This window comes from Oncorhynchus mykiss, chromosome 2 (assembly GCF_057628025.1).
Source record: "Oncorhynchus mykiss isolate SJ-2025 chromosome 2, ASM5762802v1, whole genome shotgun sequence".
Classification (NCBI taxonomy): domain Eukaryota; kingdom Metazoa; phylum Chordata; class Actinopteri; order Salmoniformes; family Salmonidae; genus Oncorhynchus; species Oncorhynchus mykiss.
In genome coordinates, this window is record NC_143023.1 from 91,685,852 (window position 1) to 91,709,413 (window position 23,562).

The 23,562-nt window shown below is 42.8% G+C and overlaps 1 protein-coding gene across 1 annotated transcript in view; it reads right to left on the reverse strand.

The window, feature by feature from the left end:
• Window positions 1-424: 424 nt before the first annotated feature.
• lrriq1 (leucine-rich repeats and IQ motif containing 1) overlaps window positions 425-23,562 on the reverse strand; it is a 49,768-nt gene continuing 26,630 nt past the window's right edge. Inside the window, exons 20-27 of the mRNA XM_021580318.3 lie at window positions 23,297-23,430; window positions 22,958-23,113; window positions 22,681-22,769; window positions 21,772-21,873; window positions 8,486-8,687; window positions 7,813-7,873; window positions 7,151-7,271; window positions 425-1,429 (exon numbers count right to left, since the gene is read on the reverse strand). Of these exons, the coding sequence (XP_021435993.3) occupies window positions 1,296-1,429; window positions 7,151-7,271; window positions 7,813-7,873; window positions 8,486-8,687; window positions 21,772-21,873; window positions 22,681-22,769; window positions 22,958-23,113; window positions 23,297-23,430 (999 nt within the window). The 3' untranslated portion in view covers window positions 425-1,295. The remainder of the gene's footprint in view (window positions 1,430-7,150; window positions 7,272-7,812; window positions 7,874-8,485; window positions 8,688-21,771; window positions 21,874-22,680; window positions 22,770-22,957; window positions 23,114-23,296; window positions 23,431-23,562) is intronic.

Sequence of the window (23,562 nt, forward strand, 5' to 3'; positions counted from 1 at the left end):
ACTTCAATGCTTCCCACAGTTGTGTCAAGTTGGCTGGATGTCCTTTGGGTGATGGACCATTCATGATACACACGGGAAACTGTTGAGTGTGAAAAACCCAGCATCGTTGTAGTTCTTGACACACTCAAACCGGTGCGCATGGCACCTACTACCACCCCCCCCCCCCGTTCAAAGGTACTTCAATCTTTTGTCCTGCCCATTCACCCTCTGAATGTCACACATGCAAAATCCATGTCTCAATTGTCTCAAGGCTTAAAAAAGTATTCTCCTCCCTTTCATATATACTGATTGAAGTGGATTTAACAAGTGACATCAATAAGGGATCAAAGCCTTCACCTGTATTCACCTATGTCAGTTGTTCCTAATGTTTTGAACACTCAGTGTATATGATAGTAAAATCAAAAAAGAAACTTGAATTTAATCATTATTTTAGAATCTCAAATGTATTTACCTTGATTATTAACAGCTGAGTAAAAGGGCCACTTCATCAACTTCAGCAAGAAATAAGTAGCATTAAAAAATCATATTTTTTCTTAGACATGCAACATCTAAGATAAGACACCTTCTACACGTACATTTTAGTAGCTGCTCTTATCCAGAGCGACTTTATACATTTTCATACTTTCTTTTCATATTGGTCCTCCATGGGAATCAAACCCACAACCCTGGTGTTGCAAGTGCCATGCTCTACCAACTCAGACACACGGGACCCAATTCTAAATTCTATATTTTCATTTACCAAAGGCTACTATACCACAGTAGCAGAGACTGGTCTGGAAATCTTGTAAAATAAATCTAAATGAAATCAAAATACAAACATCCTAACAATTAGAATAGAAATGTTCTGTTTCTTATTTCGAACCATTGTCTGCATATTAAGCGTGTGATTTGTTGAGCGTTTGGGACTTTGCTCCATGCGTTCCGGTGTTGGCTGAGGTCGCATTAAGGCAGCGATATCCATGCATAATGACCAGCATGAAAACGCCTGCAGATATTTGGGCTGGGCTTCTCCCATTGCTTTTAATTAATTTTCAGAAGACCCACGGAGGCCAAGCCAGATCTGAGAGCGAAAAGGCAGCTGCAAGACATTTTAGTATAGGAGATTAATGACAATCAAAACTTTTGAGGGGAGAAAAGTTAAACGTTGCAGAATGAATGAAATGTCAACATAATGCACATACTGTATGGGGCTGTCAAAACGTTACTGTGAACAGAATAATGGTTGTCATGCTTACTGTTTTGGACATACGGTGAATAAAGCTAAACCAGTTTCTTGGTAATTAACAAATGTCTTGTTACTTGTGCAGTTTGTCCCTTTTTTTGCCCCCTCCCCAGCCACCACTCATCTGGACAGGGTTATCCCGGAAAGACATGCGCTCCTTTTTAGATGAGGCAGAGGTCACTCTTTGGGGAGAAGGTGCTTCTTTGTCTGCAGAAAAAGAGAAAGACACAAAAGAAACATCTAACAAAATTGCATGATATATTAGCATATCACATATCAACATTTCTCAGGATAAAGTATTTATGCCCTGATGCTCTTTGCCTGAAGAAAAATATATTGAAACATACCATTTACTGTAGTTTTATACAACGGGTAGGTCTAATACTGAATGCTGATTGGCTAAAACCGCATTCCAGTCGGTGGCTATTCCACAAGTTACCACCGGCTAAATCTATGACGTTAAAATGCCCATTTACTCTGTTCTATCTGACTGCCAAATCCACTATCTCATCAGCCCAGCCAAGCAATTAATAAACTTGATCTCCACTATAAAAATCATCTTGACATTATCTCACATTTCTTTTAGACTAACATTTAGTTTTCAACAGCGGAAATTTGTATAAACCTTGCTGTCTGTCTCTCCGACATTTACAACATGTCCAATAGTAATGAATGTGTCGGGAGTCGGATGAGACAGACAGACAGACAGGCAGCTTTTCTCAGGCAGTCGAAATCATTAATCAGCATAATTTTTTATGGATATATACAAAGAACTACCAATAGAAAACAGGTGAAATTAAATTAAGTGCAGCTATTTGGAAATCTTTCCAGCTTCAGTTTGAAGTGTATGTGGTAGCTGCGTTGTTGGTTAGCTGTCGAACAACAGTATCCTGACGAGAGCACATTTTCTATGCCAGGTCAAGTCGCTCATCATTAGCTTATTGTTATGGATGTAAAACAGTTTAAACAAATGCAAATGCGGCTACCTCATTGTTATTCTGGCTGCACTGTTTGACGTGACTGTAAATTAGCCATAGTTGGCCAGCTAGCAAGCAAGGGATAATAACGTTGGCTGCCAGTATGGCAATGGAACATTTAGAACGAACGATTGGATACAAAACAAAAAGGCTTAATGACTGGGTCACGTCTCTGGCAACGGAACCGATAGAACGAACTACCAGCCGGCTTGGGTAGCAACTCAAGATTTGCGTCGGGAATATATCTTGTGGAAAGATGAAATAGTATGAAGAAATTAATAAAAATAATGTTTTTAATGAAAATAATGTCAATCATTATTTGAATGTGTTGGTAACCTGTTGTATAAAAGTGATAATGCCCTCGGAGCTGGTGTTTGGAGGATATAATGGCATAGTTTGCCGGCCCTCGACGAAACAACACCTGTGCCAATATATCCTCCAAACACCAGCTTCTCGGGCATTATCACTTAAATATATTACACTAAAAAGTATGTGGACAGCTGCTTGTTCCAAAATCATTGGGGTTAATATGGAGTTGGTCCCCCCTTTGCTGCTATAACAGCCTCCACTCTTCTGGGAAGGCTTTCCACTAGATGTTGGAACATTGCTGCGGGGACTTCCGTTCATCCACAAGAGCATTATTGAGGTAGGGCACTGATGTTGGGCGATTAGGCCTGGTTCGCATTTGGCGTTCCGGTCAGGGCTTTGTGAAGGCCAGTCAAGTTCTTCCACACCAATCTCAACAAACATTATTTTTTTTTTTTTACCCCTTTTTTCTCCCCAATTTCATGATATCCAATTACAATCTTGTCTCATCGCTGCAACGGGCTCGGGAGAGGCGAAGGTCGAGTCATGACCAGCCAAACCACACTTCTTAACACCCGCCCGCTTAGCCGCACCAATGTGTTGGAGGCTACCGAAGTCAGCCTGCAGGCATCTGGCCACAAGAAATTGCTAGAGCGCAATGAGCCAAGTAAAGCCCCCCGGCCAAACCCTCCCCTAACCCGGACAATGCTGGGCCAGGATGTCCATGTCCCATCACTCTCTAGCAACTCCTTGTGGCAGGCATGCACACTGACTTCGGTCGCCAGTTGTACGGTGTTTCCTCTGACACATTGGTGCGACTGGCTTCCGGGTTAAGCGAGCAGTGTGTCAAGAGGCAGTGCGGCTTGGCAGGGTTGTGTTTCGGGGTACTCATGGCTCTCGACCTTCGCCTCTCCCGAGTCCGTACGGGAGTTGCAGCGATGGGTCAAGACTGGAACTACCAATTGGACATCACGAAATTGGGGAGAAAAAGCGGTAAAAAGTACAAAAATAAAATATTATAATAATAATATTTCCCTTCATTTGAACTAAGAGGCCTAGCCCGAACCATGAAACAGCCCCAGACCATTATTACTCCTCCACCAAACTTTACAGTTGGCACTATGCATTCGGGCAGGTAGCATTCTCCTGGTATCTGTCAGATTCATCCGTCAGAATGCAAGATGGTGAGGCGTGATTCTTCACTCCAGAAAATGCGTTTCCACTGCTCAGGAGTCCAATGATGGCGAGCTCTACACCACTCAAGCCGAGCTTGTGTGACCTACCACTTCACGGCCGAGCCGTTGTTGCTCCTAGATGTTTCCACTTCACAATAACATCAATTACAGTTGACCAGGGCAGCTAAAGCAGGGCAGAAATTTTACAAACAGACAGCCTATGATGGTGCCACAATAAAGTCACTGAGCTCTTCAGTAAGGCCATTCTATTGCCAATGTTTGTCTATGGAGATTGCATGGCAGGGTGCTGGATTTTATACACATGTCAGCAACAGGTGTGGCAGAAATAGCCGAATCCACTGATTTGATGGAGTGTCCACATACCTTTGTATATATAGTGTACATATAGCGTACATTATAGCAACTACTTTGTATAGCCTAGGCTACCACACTGAAATGCATGGACAGCTCCTCATGCAAAGTGTATTGTACTAAACTCTGTTAACGGGAGGCTGTAGGGGAGGCTGTTCCATTTCACCTGAGGATCAAAACTAAGCTCTTCAAACACAAGAACAAAGGGAGCGTGTCTGTGGGCATGATGTGTTCCACGTGTACTGGTCACAGTGAGCCAGACGAGCCCCACACAGGGAGCTCAGCAGTGGGGAGGATCACGAGGAGGTGGTGGGGGGCTGGAGCACAGCACACATTATAGGTACTGACCAGCTCCCAATATCTGCATGGCTGGTGTCCCATATAGTGTATCATAATCTGTATGTCTATTTTTTTATGATTCATTGTAGGGAAAATATAACTCCCTCACACACAATTTTATCTCTACACATTTATTGTCAGTCAAATACCTTTTTGAAGGTACCCTAGCGGATAAGAGCATTGGAACAGTAACCGATATATCGCTACTTCAAATCCCAGAGCCGACTAGGTGAAAAAAATCTGTCAATATACCCATGAGCAAGGCACTTAACCATCATTTCTCCAGTAAGTCGCTTTGGATAAGAGCTAAACTACTAAAATGTAAATGTTTTAAGACTCCCTTTTTATCATTAAACCATGCTAAATATAATATTGAGTATCTGTGGCCACAGCTTATTTCCATCTGAATGGTTTGATCCTTCAACGTTTTATTAAAAACACTCAGCCAGCCACAGGGGTCATTTTGTGCTTGTTTGGAGAAACTATTCAGAACTTATGTGTTGAAATGTTGGAAATAAAGTATTTATTTATTTGTTTGTTCCGAATCAAAAACAGAGGACAAAACAAATCTTGTCTTTATTAACACACATGTTGGTAATTTAGTTGCTATTTTCAAGGGTCATGCTATTAAAAAGTAGGTAAATAAATAAACAGTCGCACATTCCCTCGACCGCTGTGACCAAACAAATCGCTTTCAGTCATTTTACTCCCATTAGCTTTGAATGGGAACAGCATTGAGGCAGTAGATAGGTAAGTTAAGTGGTTTCTTCTGCACAACTAATGAAAATATTTAGTGGGGCTGAAAACACACTTCATGGCTCCGCCCCAGCGAGCGGTGGGTATCACATTGCAATAGGTTATAGAGTTTTTACATGGTCTTTACTGCCATGGCAAGCTAAGTGAACCCCTGACTTTAAAGCTGGATACTTTGATATAGTCTCTATACTCCTTCAGAGGCTAATTAAATATTTAAACTTTGTTTTCTGATGAGATATTTTTGCTGCTTTAAACTGGCATGGATTCTCCCTGCTTATGCTTTCAAAAGAGAACTTCCAGTCTATGGCACTACTGCTTTACTTTGGTGAGTTGCCAGCTAAGAGCTGTACCATTTATCCATGAAATAACTTTTTGATATTTGGCTAATTAAATGCAGTTTCCCAGTTTATGAAATATCAAATTGGCTTTTGAAAAATAAACCAGCCTTACACATACATACATATTTCAATTTACTAAGGGTTGTTTGATCACAGAGCCGCACAGAAAGTCTCTCTCTTCACCCTGCTCTAGGTCCTACAACAACGTGCCTTTATCCCGCAGAGAGTCACTGCCCTCGTGGATATCATTTAGTAATTATCATCGGAATCTAATTTAGCTCCGTTAGGAAGGAACAGTATTTGTCTTCTTTTTTAGATTCCTGCAGCTTGTTTAATCTGGTCATCTGTTTGTTTCCTGGCTGTGTCTGTCAGAAGCATCTTTGTCACTCAGACTCCTGAGCGGAAGGCTGTCTGACAGAAAGGCCAGTCATTCTTCTCTGAAAATGACTTTTTTGCCTGTTTCTTGTCGAGGAGCAGCGCTCTGTCCCCTTCCCGACCCCACCCCAAGCTCAAGATCGACCCGGGGCACTAAGCCGGACCCGTTATCCCTGCTCTGCCACACACACACATATACACACACACAACGCAACAGATGCATACACACACACACACACACAATGCACACACATTGCACATACACAGACAGAAATAACACACACACGTCATATTATCATAACCTACTATTCATCAGATTTATGACAGTAGTCTGTTTGGAACGTGTGCTGGCCAGGCAGCTCATCTCATCCTAAAGCTACAGTGATTACATTTAGATCATTGAAAAAGTGCTTTTCATTATACAAGACTTTTGTCTTTCTAGAATGGTCCCATGCTCACATGTGCCTGATATCATATCGCCTCTCACAGACACATATCTCGGCTCTTACTTTTCAGTGACTTTAAGTGACAGAGAATGTTCTGTCTTTAGTGACATTTAAATGGAGGGCCGAAAAAATATTCCTGCTAACTTACAACTAAAAACCAAATCATGGAATAAACATTGGAAAGGAACATTTTTGATTTGCTTGCAAAGGACAAATATTCCAATTAGGAAATCTTCAGAATATATTAACAAATTTACACATTTAATTATGTATGACACAGTGGTAAACACACACAAAACGTGTATGTTGAACTAAATGTTTAGTGGTGCGTAGATCCAGCAACAGGTAAAACAAGACAAAGAATTTGGGAAGGTAATAGGTGGGCTAAATAGTAGCTTGGTTGTGGTTAATAACATTTGGGAAGGTAATAGGTGGGCTAAATAGTAGCTTGGTTGTGGTTAATAACATTTGGGAAGGTAATAGGTGGGCTAAATAGTAGCTTGGTTGTGGTTAATAACATTTGGGAAGGTAATAGGTGGGCTAAATAGTAGCTTGGTTGGGGTTAATAACATTTGGGAAGGTAATAGGTGGGCTAAATAGTAGCTTGGTTGGGGTTAATAACATTTGGGAAGGTAATAGGTGGGCTAAATAGTAGCTTGGTTGGGGTTAATAACATTTAAACTCATTCAATTCAGGAAATAAACAGAAATTCCAATTCCAAATATTGCTCATTCATATGCATTAAGGAAAATGTGAATTGAAAGTTCAGTTTACTTCCTGAATTTAAATGGAATTGACCCAACTCTGCTAGATAGTGAGTCTGAAGAAGAAATGTAAAACTCACTTAGTTGCCCCAAAAAGTTTCTCCGAGCTTCATTGTGTTCTTTGTGAGGCGGGGAGTTTGACGTTCCGCTGGCCCGCGACATTGGGGCCTGGTCTGGACCTTCTCTGTACCCTGCTACAGCCTACAAACACACACACACACACTGTTCAAATAAGGTCAAACATAATTTTTCTCACGCAACTGGCCCCAACATTTTGAAAACATTCAACAGCTAACTACGCGCTCATGTGCTCAAAGCAGAAAGGCAGTGTGTAGCTGAGGAAAGGGAAAGGGGGTGGTTAATTCAAACTGCACAGGGAGACCTGCGGTTTTCAACTTCAAAGAGTTGACGAGCATCAATATCATTCTCTGTTTTACATAAACCACACTGCACTGACACTGGTATTTCTACAAATCAAATAAAAAAATTGCCACGAGTTGATCAAATTGAAAGTGTCGTTACACTGGAAATAAGCCTTTTGAAAAAGAAACGTCTTAAACTCTAGGCGGAGTGGGAAACTAACTATGGAGTGAAACTTAAATATGAACTTGAAATGTAAACAATGCATGCTTCCATAAACTTTCTCCACAACCAAGATACAGACAGAATGAGAGGCAATTACTCAGTGAAAGTGAATCAGTCGTTGCTGGAATGTAACAGCGAGTCAAAATAAATAGCTCACCACGAGCTGCACTCTGCCTCCTTTCAGTATGTCTGGGTCAATCTCTGGGAGGAAACCATCACTGGAGACAGACAGAAAGGTTTCAAAACTCTGCTATTAGTGGTCGCTCTCCAATAGCGTGGTGGTTTCACTCCAACACCTCAGATCTATCACAGCATAAACATCAGATCAGTGGCATTACTGGCTTCCATTTAACTGCTATCATAATCCCAATGTCTGATTTCATATGTTATAGCCCCCCCCCCTTGCATTTGTTACAGCTCCTAACAGTCCCCCCCCCCCCCCCCCGAAAATGCTAGATATTAAAAATGAAATAAAAACAGTCTGTATTCTTGTTTTGCATTTAAATATATTTCCTAAATTAGAATTTCTACATAAAGAAGTAATTTAATTGTTTTAAATGTTCTTGGGACGTAATGTTTGAAAACAATTTGATTCTAGAACATTAGCCTTTATAAATGGGCCAATACTTTCTGCCACTTCTGTTCATTTTTTATGTAATAAACATGTAATATCCCTTTCATCCCCATCACCTGCATATATATATATATATAAAATCTACAATAATGTAATCTAACCTACTGTCCATCATTGTTATTCTTCTGTATGTTGAACATGAGTTGCAGACATACAATATCATGTACTGGTGCATATCAGGTCTAGAGAACCTCACCTCTCAGGGCGTCTGCTGTCAGAGTGCACAGGCTGGGTGTGGAGCCACTGGTAAGTGCGTTCCTGGTTCACCAGTGTTTGGTCCACTCTCTCTGTTGCGTCCTGGTTCAACAGCATTTGGTCCACCCTCCCTGGTGCTTGCTGGTTTAACCGTGTTTGGTCCAATCTGCCTGTTCCCTCCAGGGCTAGTTCTGCCTGGTGAGCTGCACTTGACAGAAAATATATTTTGGTAAAACATCCCTGGTGATAACAGTTACAAGAAAATCACAGAGCTGCTTCCCTACACAGTCCTGCTGCTACAACGGCAACCAGGTGCAGAGACATCTTAACAAATGATGTGAGGCATAATTTATATAGGAGAGAGAGAGAGCGATTGTGTTAACACATGCACACCAACACCATATTCCCTATACAGTGCACTACTTTTGACCAGAGCCCTAAGGGCAATACACTACATAGGGAATAGGGTGCCATTTGGAACAGGACCAAGGATAAATAAACAGAGGGAGCCTGGACTGTGACAAAGATTGACAAGTCGAGCGCTAGGCTAGGTTTTCCTCCCGAGCTGTAAGAGACAGATCAGTGCTTAGCTAAAGCTCACAGCGTTTATGTTGGGGCTTAAGGTAGCCATTTGTTTGGAGGGCTCTGGGGGCATTACTATAATACACTCGGAGTTGCTGAATGACGCAACAGCCAGGAGAGGTTGGGGGTCCTTTCATGGTGTGTGTGTCTATGTGTGTATGTGTGTATGTGTGTGTGGTTGTGTGTTCTTGTAAAATTAAATTAATTTGAGCAACGTATCAAATAGAGAAAGCATTCAAAGATTTACGAACAACTCTGAAAATCCCATAATAAAGGCCGTAATTTAAAGTAAACATTTGCTCCCCGTTCACGGCCCGCCAACATACTGCCGACAGTAATGCTGCCTAAGATGGCCGTGAATTGATAAGGAATTTTGACAGCCCGGTGCTGGAACTAATGACGCATTTATTTAACTAATTTTCATGCTTTTGCCCAGCAGTAAAAAAGTAGAAAAGGTTTCATAACTGGCAGTCATCAAGGGTTAATTAAGAACCCAGTAAAAACGTCAAGTGATGGAAGCTCCCCCGGGGTAGTAAGGTCAGGAGATGTTGTTTTTGTGTTTCAAGTGTTCAAGTGTTTCACACTTCCTGGAGCAGAAAGTATAAGTGGCATGTTTTAGTAGAACATAAAAAATACAGTACTAATGTATGTTTTACATCGTTTTCAATACTGCATTGTCCTACTGTAAACAGTGCCTTCGGAAAGTATTCAGACCCCTTGACTTTTTCCACATTTTGTTACGTTACAGCCTTATTCTAAAATGTATTTAAAAAACAAAATCCTCATCAATGAGGATGACTTATGTACTGGGTTTGACCAGGCCACAGATAGCAACAGAGATGTATTTATCTTGGGGGATTTTAATATAAATTGGAAGGATCACAATAATTTGAATAGAACAAAATTGACAATTGAACAAAACCAGTTGATATTGCCAATCATTTTGCAGATTTTTTTTACAAAGAAAATTAAATTACTGAGCAACAATGTAAACATACATTCTTCCAAACAAGCTATTGTCCAATGGATTGATGATCATATTATGAGCATCAAGATCTGCTCTTTTAGTCTACAAACGGTGTCAGTGGAGGAGGTGTTAAACCTATTGAAGTCATTACCTGATGGTAAATCTACAGGTTATGGTCTTATGGACAATTTTTTTGCTTTGCTGTGCTGCTCCCCAGATTGCAGTTCCACTGAGATACACATTTAATTGGTCACTTGAAAAGGGAATGTTTGCAAATGTATGGAAGCATGCGAAACTGTGTCCTATTCCGAAAGACTGCAAAGAACCCATTACTCCTGCCAATAGTCGACCAATTAGTCTACTCCCTACACTCAGTAAGATATTGGAGGGTATTGTGAGTAGACAAATATGGGAGTACACGGAAAAGAATGATCTGATTACAGCCAATCAGCATGCTTATCGCAAAAAACATTCCACTACCACTGCATTGGTTGACATGACTGACCAGTGGCTCAATGCTATGGATAATGGCAAGTTTGTGGGTGTACTATTTTTAGATTTCAGTGCAGCATTTGATTTAGTGGATCATAAAATAATTTGGACAAAATTAATGCATTATGGTTTTAAGGAGGTAGCATTGAATTGGGTACAGTCATATCTAACTGACAGGAAACAGTCCACCTATATCAATGGTTCATTTTCTTCCCCTCATGTGTTAAACTGTGGAATACCGCAGGGCAGCTGCCTTTGGCCACTTCTTTATTTAATATATACCAACGATCTTCCCTATGCCTTAGCTGAAACTCAAGCTACTATATTTGCAGATGATACTACAATTTATGCAGCAAGACAATCGGTTCAACATGTACAGCAAGCTTTACAAGGAGATTTTGAGAATATCAGGGAGTGGGTTTGCCAAAACAAACTTGTTTTAAACACCAAGAAAACCAAAGTTATGTTGGTCTGTTCAACTAGGAAAAGGCCAAAACAGCATGGGATACAATTAAGTATGGGAGGAGTACAAATTGAAGAAGTGGCAGAAACCAAACTATTGGGAGTTCAGCTAGACAACTGCTTATCATGGTCGTCTCAAATAACTAATTTATGTAAAAAAAATATATGTATATTAAAACAGCATGCATAATCAGAAGGATAGCTAAATATTTACCAGGAAAAATTCTTCAGCAAATAACACAGGCATTGGTTGAGAGTCAGGTGAACTACTGTTCTGTGGTCTGGGGAAATGCATCATCAAGTAAAGTTAGGAGGCTGCAGAATGCACAGAATAAAGCAGCAAGGATTGTTTTAAGGTGGAGATATGGTTCTTCTGTTGCAGTCATGTGCAGTGTTCTTGGTTGGTCATCAATCGACAAGATAATTGAAAAAAAAACATGCTTATTTTATTTCATAATATACATAATTTAAAACGGCCAAGTTCTATTCACAACGGTATTCAGTTGGTAAGAGACAGACATTCCGTAAATACTAGGAATAGATTGTCCAACATCTATGCGTTATCCAGACAGAAAAGAGAAATAGGCAAAAGAACATTTCGATTTAGAGCAATAAAGAAATGGAATAAATTAACTGAGCAAACTAGAAACCTTTCAATATATACATTTAAACATTATTTTAAAACGATTTAAATATAATACATAGAAATGTTGTGGGACTATAGTAGATGAAGAATCAATATTTTTTAGATTGAGTATTTATTGGGTCATTATGTTAGTATATTATGTATGTTTGTAATAGTGTGTTATATGTGAAAATGTGTTCGTATTATAAATTGTATTTTAATATTTAAGGACTCTTGGAAGATTAGTCCAAATGGGGACTAAAAGAGATCCAAATCAAATCAAATCAATCTACACACAATACCCCATAATGACAAAGCAAAAACAGGTTGGCATTTTTGCAAATTTATTAAAAAACAAAAACAAATGGAATATCACATTTACATAAGTATTCAGATTGTCACGACTTCTCCCGAAGTCGATGCCTCTCCTTGTTCGGGCGGTGCTCGCCGGTCTTCTAGCCATCATTGATCTATGTTTCATTTTCCATTGGTTTTGTCTGGTCTTCTTACACACCTGGTTCCAATCCCATTCATTAAGTGTTGTATATTTAACCCTCTGTTTCCCCTCCTGTCCTTGTCAGAGATTGTTTATTGTTATGTTCATGTTTTATGGATTGGTGTGCGACGGGTTCTTGTACCCACATTTATTTTATTATGGACTTTGGTTTTGGAGTTTATGTTTTAAGTTATTCAAATACTCCAATTATACCAAGTTTGATTCTCCTGCTCTTGACTTCCCTGCCACCTACATACACGACGTGACACAGATCCTTTACTCAGTACATTGTTGAAGCATCTTTGGCAGCGATTACAGCCTAGAGTATTCTTGGGTATGATGCTACAAGCTTGGCACACCTGTATTTGGGGAATTTCTCCCATTCTTCTCTGTAGATCCACTCAAGCTCTGTCAGGTTGAATGGGGAGCATTGCTGCAAAGCTATTTACAGAGGCCTCTCCAGAGATGTTTGATCGGGTTCAAGTCCGGACTCTGGTTGGGCCACTAAAGGACATTCAGAGACTTGTCCCGAAGCCACTCCTGCGTTGTCTTGGCTGTGTGCTTAGGGTCATTGCCCTGTTGGAAGGTTTACATGAAGGATCTCTGTGTACTTTGCGCTGTTTATCTTTCCCTCGATCCTGACTAGTCTACCAGTCCCTGCCGCTGAAAAACATCCCTACAACATGATGCTTCCATCACCATGCTTCACCGTAGAGATGGTACCAGGTTTCCTCCAGACGTGACGCTTGGCATTCAGGCCAAAAAGTTACATATTGGATTCATCAGACCAGAGCATCTTCTTTCTCACTGGCTGATAGTCCTTTAGGTGCCTTTTGGCAATCTCCAAGTAGACTGTCATGTGCCTTTTACTGAGGAGTGGCTTCTGTCTGGCCACTCTACCATAAAGGCCTGATTGGTGGAGATGGTTGTCCTTCCAGAAAGTTCTCCCACCTCCACAGAGAAACTCTAGAGCTCTTGACCATTGGGTTCTTGGTCACCTCCAAGACCAAGGCCCTTCTCCCTCGATTGTTCAGTTTGGCCGGGCGGCCAGCCAAACTTCTTCCATTTAAGAATGATGGAGGCCACTGTGTACTTGGGGACCTTCAATGCTGCAGAAATTGTTTGGTACCCTTCCCCAGATCCGTGCCTCGACACAATCCTACCTCTACGGACAATTCCTTCGACCTCATGGTTTGGTTTTTGCTCTGACATGCACTGTGGGACCTTATATAGACTTTTATTTAATTTAACCTTTATTTAACTAAGCAAGACACGTGTGCCTTTCCAAATCATGTCTAATCAATTGAATTTACCACAAGTGGACTCCAATCAAGTTGTAGAAACATATCATTGATGATCAATGGAAACAGGATGCCCCTGAGCTCAATATCGAGTCATAACAAAGGGTCTGAATACTTATGCAAATAAGGTATTTCTGTTTTGAATTTGTATACATTTGCTGTGTAGATTGAAGAGGGCAAAACATAATATTATACATTTTAGAATAAGGCGTAACGTAACAAAATGTGGAAAAAGTGAAGGGGTCTGAATACTTTCCCTCACCCCAGGCCCATGTCAAAACATAGTGGTACTCCTTCCACCTTTCCCTCACCCCAGGCCCATGTCAAAACATAGTGGTACTCCTTCCACCTTCCCCTCACCCCAGGCCCATGTCAAAACATTCTAGTACTCCTTCCACCTTCCCCTCACCCATGTCAAAACATACTAGTACTCCTTCCACCTTCCATACTAGTACTCCTTCTACCTTCCCCTCACCCCCAGGCCCATATCAAAACATACTAATACTCTTTCCACCTTCCCCTCACCCCCAGGCCCATGTCAAAACATACTAGTACTCTTTCCACCTTCCCCTCACCCCCAGGCCCATGTCAAAACATACTAGTACTCTTTCCACCTTCCCCTCACCCCCAGGCCCATGTCAAACCATACTGGTACTCCTTCCGCCTTCCCCTCACCCCCAGGCCCATGCAGTTCCCTGTCCTGATCCAGACATAACCCTCCTTCCACTATCCCCCTCAACCCACCCTCACACCCTGTCCTGTTCCCCTGCTCCAGGACAGGAGGAGTCACGCCTGTTAAGTGGGGCTTTTAAGCACATTATCCAATCTCTTTCTATCGAGGCGAGGGGGGCAAAAGGGAGCCAGGGGGAGCCCTGTCTTAAATGATATCTGAGAGAGAATGTGCTCATTCAAGGGGGTGCAAGGGGGAGCCTGGGACAGTCTGGATGGGGAGGTGGGTGTGGTCAGGGTCACGTCCTGCAGCTACCAAGTCGTAAAGGAGAGGCATGTCGTAGGCACTTTAGAGTAATTCAGAACAAGTTGTGGACGCGGGTGGTGGATGACTGTAATCCCATGGCTCTGGATCCGAAGGTCACGTGTTCAAGCCCAGTTCAATCCTTTATTTTTTCACCTATCCCAAAGTTAACCCTTAACTTAAAAACATACCAACATTTGACATTTGGATACATGGAACGATACTGAGCAGAAGGAGCAACCCAGGGTGTCAAAAACCCTTCGAAATTTTACATTTAAAGCAACTTCGAAATTTGACGTTTGGAGAAACATGGCATCAGAATCTTTAGTCAAATTGGTAAAACCATGAGATCTTGTTGGTTAAACTAGCCTCATGGGATCTTCATAGATTTCACCAGAAGCCAATATGAGCTTCTCTCTCTCCCTCCCTTCCCCCCCTCTCTCTTTCTCCTTCCCTCTCTCTCTCCCTCCCTCTCGCTAGCGCTGCCTCCTGCCCTGCCCTGTCGTGGAGATGACCCTATGGGGATATGCCGTTGTGAGTTTCAGCGCCAGACTTAAAGCAGGAGTGGAGGAGAGGAGGAGGAGGTCAGCTTTTATCATAGTGCTTGTCTCCTACTTTCCTTCGCCCAGGGGTCAAGCCTTCACCTCAAGAGAGCAAACCACACACGGTCACCCAGCGGTCAACAGGCAGGCGGCGCAGGCCACAGACACACACACACACGCAGGCCACAGGCACTATGATAATAACAGTCTTTATTAAGGAAGGTGAGACGGTTGAGCTGGCTCCTGGCCTGCTCCAAGTCACGCACTAGCTACATGCTTGCACTATATCCAGTATAACTTTGCAAATGTAGTATTTTAGGTGTGACATTTTTTTTCATGTTTTCCCAATATAATACTATTTTGGATTTAACATTTAAACCCAAATTTGCATTCCCAAATCCCATAAAGTGAAAATGTAGGATGTTGTAGGATGTTGTTAGTTCAATAGCCGTTCAGAAGGAAGGATTCAGAAGGATTCTGGGTAAGTCAAGCATGTAGGAGCCGTTCACTTGTTTTGTTTGTTCAATTGTGTTGTTTATATATTCAGAATGATATTATTGTGATTTGTGAAACTAAAACAACAATCCTTATCACTTAAGTCTGTGTTATTTATCTATATGCAACAGTATCAAATCTACAAAGAAAACAAAGAGAGATACAAGTTCAAACTAATAGGTTACTTCCATCTAATTGTTCATTATGAGTGCTTGATGTGGGGACTTCAATCACTGAGGTAACAGTCAGGTACACACCCAATAAACAAGTTACTAAACGATTAGACATGGTTGAAGTAACGTTAAATATGACATTGTTATATCATCATTTCTGTATAGTTTGAAGTGCAGGTGAATTATTTCAAGATTCCTTCACCCCGATGCTAAATTCAGATGCTAAATTCCCTGTCAAGCGTGTCAGAACTTTGGATAAGCACCGAACCAACAGGCAGCTATAACCCACACCTCCAGGCCGTCCAAACCCTGACTGCCTATTGCATTGCAACCATATTTCCACTATCGTTCCCAGCATCTTTCCTCCTCCCTGGTCCTGATCATTCATCAAACAGGCTGTACCTTGCAGAGCGCAACACATCAGCTGATAAAGTACAGGGTCAATGACTTGGCGTGTGTCCAAAATGGCACCTTATTCACTATACCAGTGTTTCCGCTGCAGTCATTTATATGTGTGCGCTGTGCCACGGCAAAAAAAATATGGAACAGGAAAGAGCGCCTCTGACGAGGAGCACTTTGAAGACGCTAGAACAGTCCACATTTACATTTCCTCTGCTGAGGAGCACTTTGAAGACGCTAGAACAGTCCACATTTACGTTTCCTCTAACGAGGAGCACTTCGAAGACGCTAGAACAGTCCACATGTACGTTTCCTCTGACGAGGAGCACTTGAAAGACGCTAGAACAGTCCACATGTACGTTTCCTCTGCCGGGGAGCACTTTGAAGACGCTGACGAGGAGCACTTGGAAGACGCTAGAACAGTCCACATTTACGTTTCCTCTGACGAGGAGCACTTGGAAGACGCTAGAACAGTCCACATTTACGTTTCCTCTGACGAGGAGCACTTGGAAGACGCTAGAACAGTCCACATTTACATTTCCTCTGCCGAGGAGCACTTGGAAGACGCTAGAACAGTCCACATTTACATTTCCTCTGACGAGGAGCACTTGGAAGACGCTAGAACAGTCCACATTTACGTTTCCTCTGCAAACAAAACTAGTAATGAATAGAAACATATGACTACCCCAGAGTAGAATAGTTTATCTATTCATCTAGTCTGCTTATTGTTTGTTCTAGCCTATGTGAGAGAAATATTCCCTACGGCACTCAACATTCATGTAATTTTTTATTTATTTAACCTTTATTTAACTAAGCAAGTCAGTTAAGAACACATTTTTATTTACAATGACAGCCTATGAGCAGTGGGTTAACTGCCTTGTTCAGGTGCAGAACAACAGATTTTTACCTTGTCAGCTCGGGGATTCAATGTAGCAAACTTCCGGTTATAAGTCCAACGCTCTAACCACTAGGCTACCTGCTGCCTCATAGAGACATGCATTCTGACAAGCAGTCAATGCACAACATTCATGTTAGGAGTGGCATAGAGAAATGCATTCTGACAAGCAGTCAATGCACAACATTCATGTTAGGAGTGTCATAGAGAAATGCATTCTGACAAGCAGTCAATGCACAACATTCATGTTAGGAGTGCCATAGAGAAATGCATTCTGACAAGCAATCAATGCACAACATTCATGTTAGGAGTGTCATAGAGAAATGCATTCTGACAAGCAGTCAATGCACAACAATTCTTGTAATTGTGGGAAAAACAACAGTTTTAATGGCCTTTGTTAAAAAGAGGAGGATTCCAGCTTTCCATTCCTAATTTACTTTTTTCTCAACTCCTAAATATGTGTGAACTGCACCATTTTAATTCTTAAGAGTCTAAACTGAGTTGTCTAAGCTGACATATGGAATTGTTTTAAGATGGTCATACCATGAATCATTTAGCTATTTGATTTCAAATTTTAGGACCCCTTTAGGTATAAAAAAGATATATACAATATTGAATTTGGCCTTTACTACTATAGCCCATAGAAACGCATTGAATAACACATTCATAAATGGCAAAATAAATAATAAGGAATAAGGTTTTGAAATATCTGTCCTATATCTAGGAGGTATAAGAATGCTCAGGAAATATATATATATATTTATATATATTTTTTTTACACATATTTAACCCCTTTTTTGGGTAGGCACAAAACTACCACCATACTTCCATTCATTTTTTAAACGGGTGCCGGATGCCTTCAGACGAGTCCAGTGACACTTGTCGGGCAAAATGGTGAACACCATCATGTTCGTGAGAATCTCCCCTTTCCACAGTGGGGTCACATTAGTTTGTAGCCAAAACAGTTCGGAAGCTACAGGCAGAAGTTGGCACATTGACAGTACCGATTTCAGACGAGTCCCGTGGTGCTTGTGGGGAGTCGTAGAGCACCATCGTATTCGTGAGAGTCTCATCTTTCCATAGAGTGGTCATAGCTACAGACTGGTGGTCTGACAAACACCGCTGTAGCTCAGCCACTTTCCCCATCAGATGCGGGAAGCCGCCATAGGCGGATGTAGTGGATTGAGATGCAGTCCATGCAAAAAAACAGATATCTCTAGTTTAAACTCAGATTATTTTGTAGGGGTATGGTTAAGCACGTTGCTGCTCCGCAATTCACTGTGATTGCATAGGGGAGAGTGGTGCTAAATGTAACAAATCATTTTACCAATATGCTATTGGGCTTATTTATGGAGGTAAACTCAGCAAAAAAAGAAACGTCCTCTCACTGTCATCTGCGTTTATTTTCAGCAAACTTAACATGTGTAAATATATGTTTGAACATAACAAGATTCAACAACTGAGACATAAACTGAACAAGTTCCACAGACATGTGAATAACATAAATTGAATAATGTGTCCCTGAACAAAGAGGGGGTCAAAATCAAAAGTAACAGTCAGTATCTGGTGTGGCCAACAGCTGCATTAAGTACTGCAGTGCATCTCCTCCTCATGGACTGCACCAGATTTGCCAAATCTTGCTGTGAGATGCTAACCTCCATTCTTCCACCTAGGCACCTGCAAGTTCCCAGCCATTTCTGGGGGGAATGGCCCTAGCCCTCACCCTCCGATCCAACAGGTCCCAGACGTGCTTAATGGGATTGAGATCCAGGCTCTTCGCTTGCCATGGCAGAACACTGACATTCCTGTCTTGCAGGAAATCACACACAGAACGAGCAGTATGGCTGGTGGCATTGTCATGCTAGAGGGTCATGTCAGGATGAGCCTGCAGGAAGGGTACCACATGAGGGAGGAGGATGTCTTCCCTGTAACGCACAGCGTTGAGATTGCCTGCAATGACAACAAGCTCAGTCCGATGATGCTGTGACACACCGCCCCAGACTATGATGGACCCTCCACCTCCAAATCGATCCCGCTCCAGAGTACAGGCCTCGTGTAACGCTCATTCCTTCGACAATAAACGCAAATCTGACTATCACCCCTGGTGAGACAAAACCACAACTCGTCATGAAGAGCACTTTTTGCCAGTCCTGTCTGGTCCAGCGACGGTGGGTTTGTGTCCATAGGAGACGTTGTTGCCAGTGATGTCTGGTGAGGACCTGCCTTACAACAGGCCTACAAGCCCTCAGTCCAGCCTCTCTCAGCCTATTGTGCATAGTCTGAGAACTGATGGAGGGATTGTGCGTTCCTGGTGTAACTCGGGCAGTTGTTGTTGCCATCCTGTACCTGTCCCGCAGGTGTGATGTTCGGATGTACCGATCCTGTGCAGGTGTTGTTACACGTGGTCTGCCACTGCGAGGACAATCAGCTGTCCGTCCTGTCTCCCTGTAGTGCTGTCATAGGCTCTTCACAGTATGGACATTGCAATTTATTGCCCTGGCCACATCTGCAGTCCTCAAGCCTCCTTGCAGCATGCCTAAGGCACGTTCACGCAGATGAGCAGGGACCATGGGCATCTTTCTTTTGGTGTTTTTCAGAGTCAGTAGAAAGGCTTCTTTAGTGTCCTAAGTTTTCATAACTGTGACCTTAATTACCTACCGTATATAAGCTGTTAGTGGTTCTTTTATGACCGTTCCACAGGTGCATGTTCATTAATTGTTTATGGTTCATTGAACAAGCATGGGAAACTGTTTAAACCCTTTACAATGAAGATCTGTGAAGTTATTTAGATTTTTACGAATTATCTTTGAAGGACAGGGTCCCGAAGGACAGGGTTTAGACATATTTTAAATGGTGTCATCATCATTTATTTTCATACATTTGAGTAGAATGTCCTTTTAAAAACTCACCAGAACTGAAATTATCAGGCCATCTACAGTACACACACTGCTACAACATTTTCCAGGGCCCTGGTCAAAAGTCAAAAGTAGTGCACTATATAGGAAATAAAGGGCCATTTCAAACACAGCCTTGGATTTGGGAGTTGACTACCCCGTTCCAACCTCCTCCCCATGCCCCTCCTCACCCCATCTCCCCCTCCCCACCTCCTCATTGGGTTTCTGATCTGACTTAGGGGAACCCTGTAAAAAGCGTAACCCAAACCCACTGGGGTTCTGGACTGGAGCAGCTCCCGCTGCCTTTTTACGGGGGCCTGGGCTGGGCCGTTGTGCGGCTGGAGTACAGGCGTGCTGGCCGGGGTCTGGCTCTAGGTCAGTGGGATTTCTGAGTCTCTCTCCATCGGCTGGCTGGCCTGTGCTGGGTTGCCTCCCCTCTCCTCTGCCTCCCCTGGTGCTGACCTGTGGAAAGCACCCCCTCAGATCCATCCCAAGCTAGCGCCCCGGGCTCAGCCAGCCAGCCCAGCCGGAGCTCCCCGGCAGGGGCTTACGTTTCAGGCTTCGAGTCAAGCCCCTTCTGGAGGTGATTAGCCCCAAACCCATGACAGATTCTTTCCGAGATATCCGACGCGGCGTGTTTATTTTATCCAGGCTCTTTGTGTGGATGTGCTGGACATGAGTAACCCACTTGAAATGGGTATCGGCTTACATACCCGGAGAGAGGGGAGCAGGGCCGGGGAGCTGCCGCAAAGTGTTTCATGAAAGGAGGAGAAAATATTTCCCCTCTCTCTTTTTGGACCTATCTGTATTGTTAAACTGGTCTGTGTGGGCACTGGTCTGTGTGGTCAGATGGTGCATGGAGGGAGAGAGAAGTACATACAGAGTCTAAACAAACAAACCAACTCACCCACCTAGCCTCCCTTCCCCAACAAACCAACTCACCCATCTAGCCTCCCTTCCCAAACAAACCAACTCACCCATCTAGCCTCCCTTCCCCAACAAACCAACTCACCCATCTATCCTCACTTCCCCAACAAACCAACTCACCCATCTAGCCTCCCTTCCCAAACAAACCAACTCACCCACCTAGCCTCCCTTCCCCAACAAACCAACTCACCCATCTAGCCTCCCTTCCCCAACAAACCAACTCACCCATCTAGCCTCCCTTCCCAAACAAACCAACTCACCCATCTAGCCTCCCTTCCCCAACAAACCAACTCACCCATCTAGCCTCCCTTCCCAAACAAACCAACTCACCCACCTAGCCTCGCTACCTTAACAAACCAACTCACCCTCCTAGCCTCACTACCCCAACAAACCAACTCACCCTCCTAGCCTCACTACCCCAACAAACCAACCAACTCACCCTCCTAGCCTCACTACCCCAACAAACCCACCAACCAACCAACTCACCCAAACCAAGAGACTACTACTACCCCTCACAAAACGATTTATGTCTAAGACAAGAGGCCTTCAGTTTGTTCAGTCTGGAACCCCTCAGTGCCCTACCTCCCCAGTACTTAACTCAATTTCACACTTCAAGTCATCTACAAAGCCCTGCTGAAACACAATCATCTTGTTTATCATCTGTCATCCCAAACTACTTCATGTCCCACTATTTACCACCGTTCATGTGCCTTCAATTTGGTCACCGGTCCGTAATCTCTAAGCGTTTCTATTTAATACACGAAGCAGTCGTACTTACTTCCTCCAGATAGTAAAGTCTTATATTGAAAGCACTAAAACACGCACATACATAAGCATGGCTCTATGAGCTGCAGTATACATTTGTGTGGGATTGAAGTATGCTGCATCAAGTACATTTTGATCAAAAAAAAAATAGGTAAAAATTGTCACCATCTCATTTAAGGTTAATGAGGTAGCCTAAATGCATGGTAATACACAGTACAGTTGGCTGGGCTAGGTTTGCCTCAGCTCAGTAATGTGATAAGACTATATTATGGTTGTGTCTAGTGTTGTCTGAGTCCTACCTTTAATGTAGTCTTTCCTCTCTGGAGAGGGCTTCTTTGGTGCTTCCATAGGGGCATGCTGGTTGCTATGGTTCCTGAAAAGGGCCAGGCGTACAGTTGGGTCTAGAAGAAAGAAAGAGAGAGAGAGAGACATAGAGATAGAATGAGAGAGAGAGACAAAATGAGAGCGAAAGAGAGAGAATGAGAGAAAGAGAGAGAGAGAGAGAGTCTAACATTAAACCCACAGCATCCAGAAAATAACCTTTGGGTTCTGGATAAACTCACAGCAGAGACCCTTCATGACATGCAGAGAGCCTAACACTATGCATTCCCTATTTGGGCAGATGACAGTTGAAACAAGCCTGTGTGGCAGACAGAGAGAAAGATAACTGGATCTAGCGCTCTGGTACTGTACAGTCATGCTCTAACAATCCTGATCAACGACCAGCCTCACTCTGTCTGTCTACTCTACTTGGACGTGGCACTACTACCGACCCGACGACCGACCAGTGTTTGAGGTGAGGTCACATTTCGGTTTAGCCGCGGTAACCCATGCAGAGTAATGAAAATCGTCTCCGGGACGATGGCTCGGAGAGAGCGTCTGGTTGGTTGGAACTAAGGGAAGGGAAAGCCACCAGTTGGTTTGGTTAATTTCCTGTAAGGGCTCTCTGACTGGGGCCAATAGGAGATGACAGGGCCAGACCTCTGTTACCTCTGCTGTCTGTTACAGCTGATTAACATACACAAGCAGGAAAGGCTCACTGCTGCTAGCGTGGCAATATAGTTTAAAAAAATAGAGGAGAAAGGAGAGCCTAGACGAGGAAGGTTCTAGGGGGGTTTGGTTCAGTAATAGTTGCTCAAGCCAGTTGGACATCTTTAAATAGTAAATAGGTTCCAAATTTAAATAAACTTCAACAGATTTATGCAGACCCAATAGTTTTCTCTGCCTCTGCTTCTTAGACTTCATCTTCTGAGCTCTCTTCAGCATCATCAGAGCAGTGTGGCTGTCTCTGAACCCCCTGGGGAGACAATGACACACATGTCACACGCTGAATCTAAAACATCCTCACTACAACACTCACACACTGACAGTGACAAACAGCTTTTGTCCCATTAGGGTACAGCATACAGGACAGAGTTGGGGATTTTGTTCTAAATTTGGCAGAAATGTACCCAAAATATTCCCCCTCTTTGCAACTCTACTTACCACTCCTCCAGAATCTTCTCTGATCTCTCAGAAAGACCACCGAGCCCTGACACAGAAGCAGGAGATCTCTCAGAAAGACCACTGAGCCCTGACACAGAAGCAGGAGATCTCTCAGAAAGACCACTGAGCCCTGACGCAGAGACAGGAGATTTAGTTCTGAAATAAATTGGAGATAAAAACACTCTCAATCTTGATCCTATTTGGAAACAATAGTTTATGAAGGAACTTTCATTGGTGATTAGTAAGGAATCAAGCCTTCACTTGCGGCATCCATGTTGGCTTTGTGAGAACTACCTAGATTAAAATGTGTCAGCCATGATGGCTCAATCAGTTTCCTACCTGCTGATGCTGTCAAGGGAAACTCTATGCTCAGCAGGCTCTGCTCTCTCCCCACCCATCCAGGCCTGCTTGGGCTTCCACAGAAGAACAGGTGGGCTGGTCTGCTGGTTGGCATTTGGAAGATTCAGAGGACGCTGAAATACACAGTCAGAAGAGAGAAGGTTGTTATCATGTACTGTAGCATTATATCAAAGAAGAAATGTGTTAAGGTGTTCTTAATGTTTCGTAATGGTAAAAGGAGTGATCGTCAGCTAATCATGAAGAAC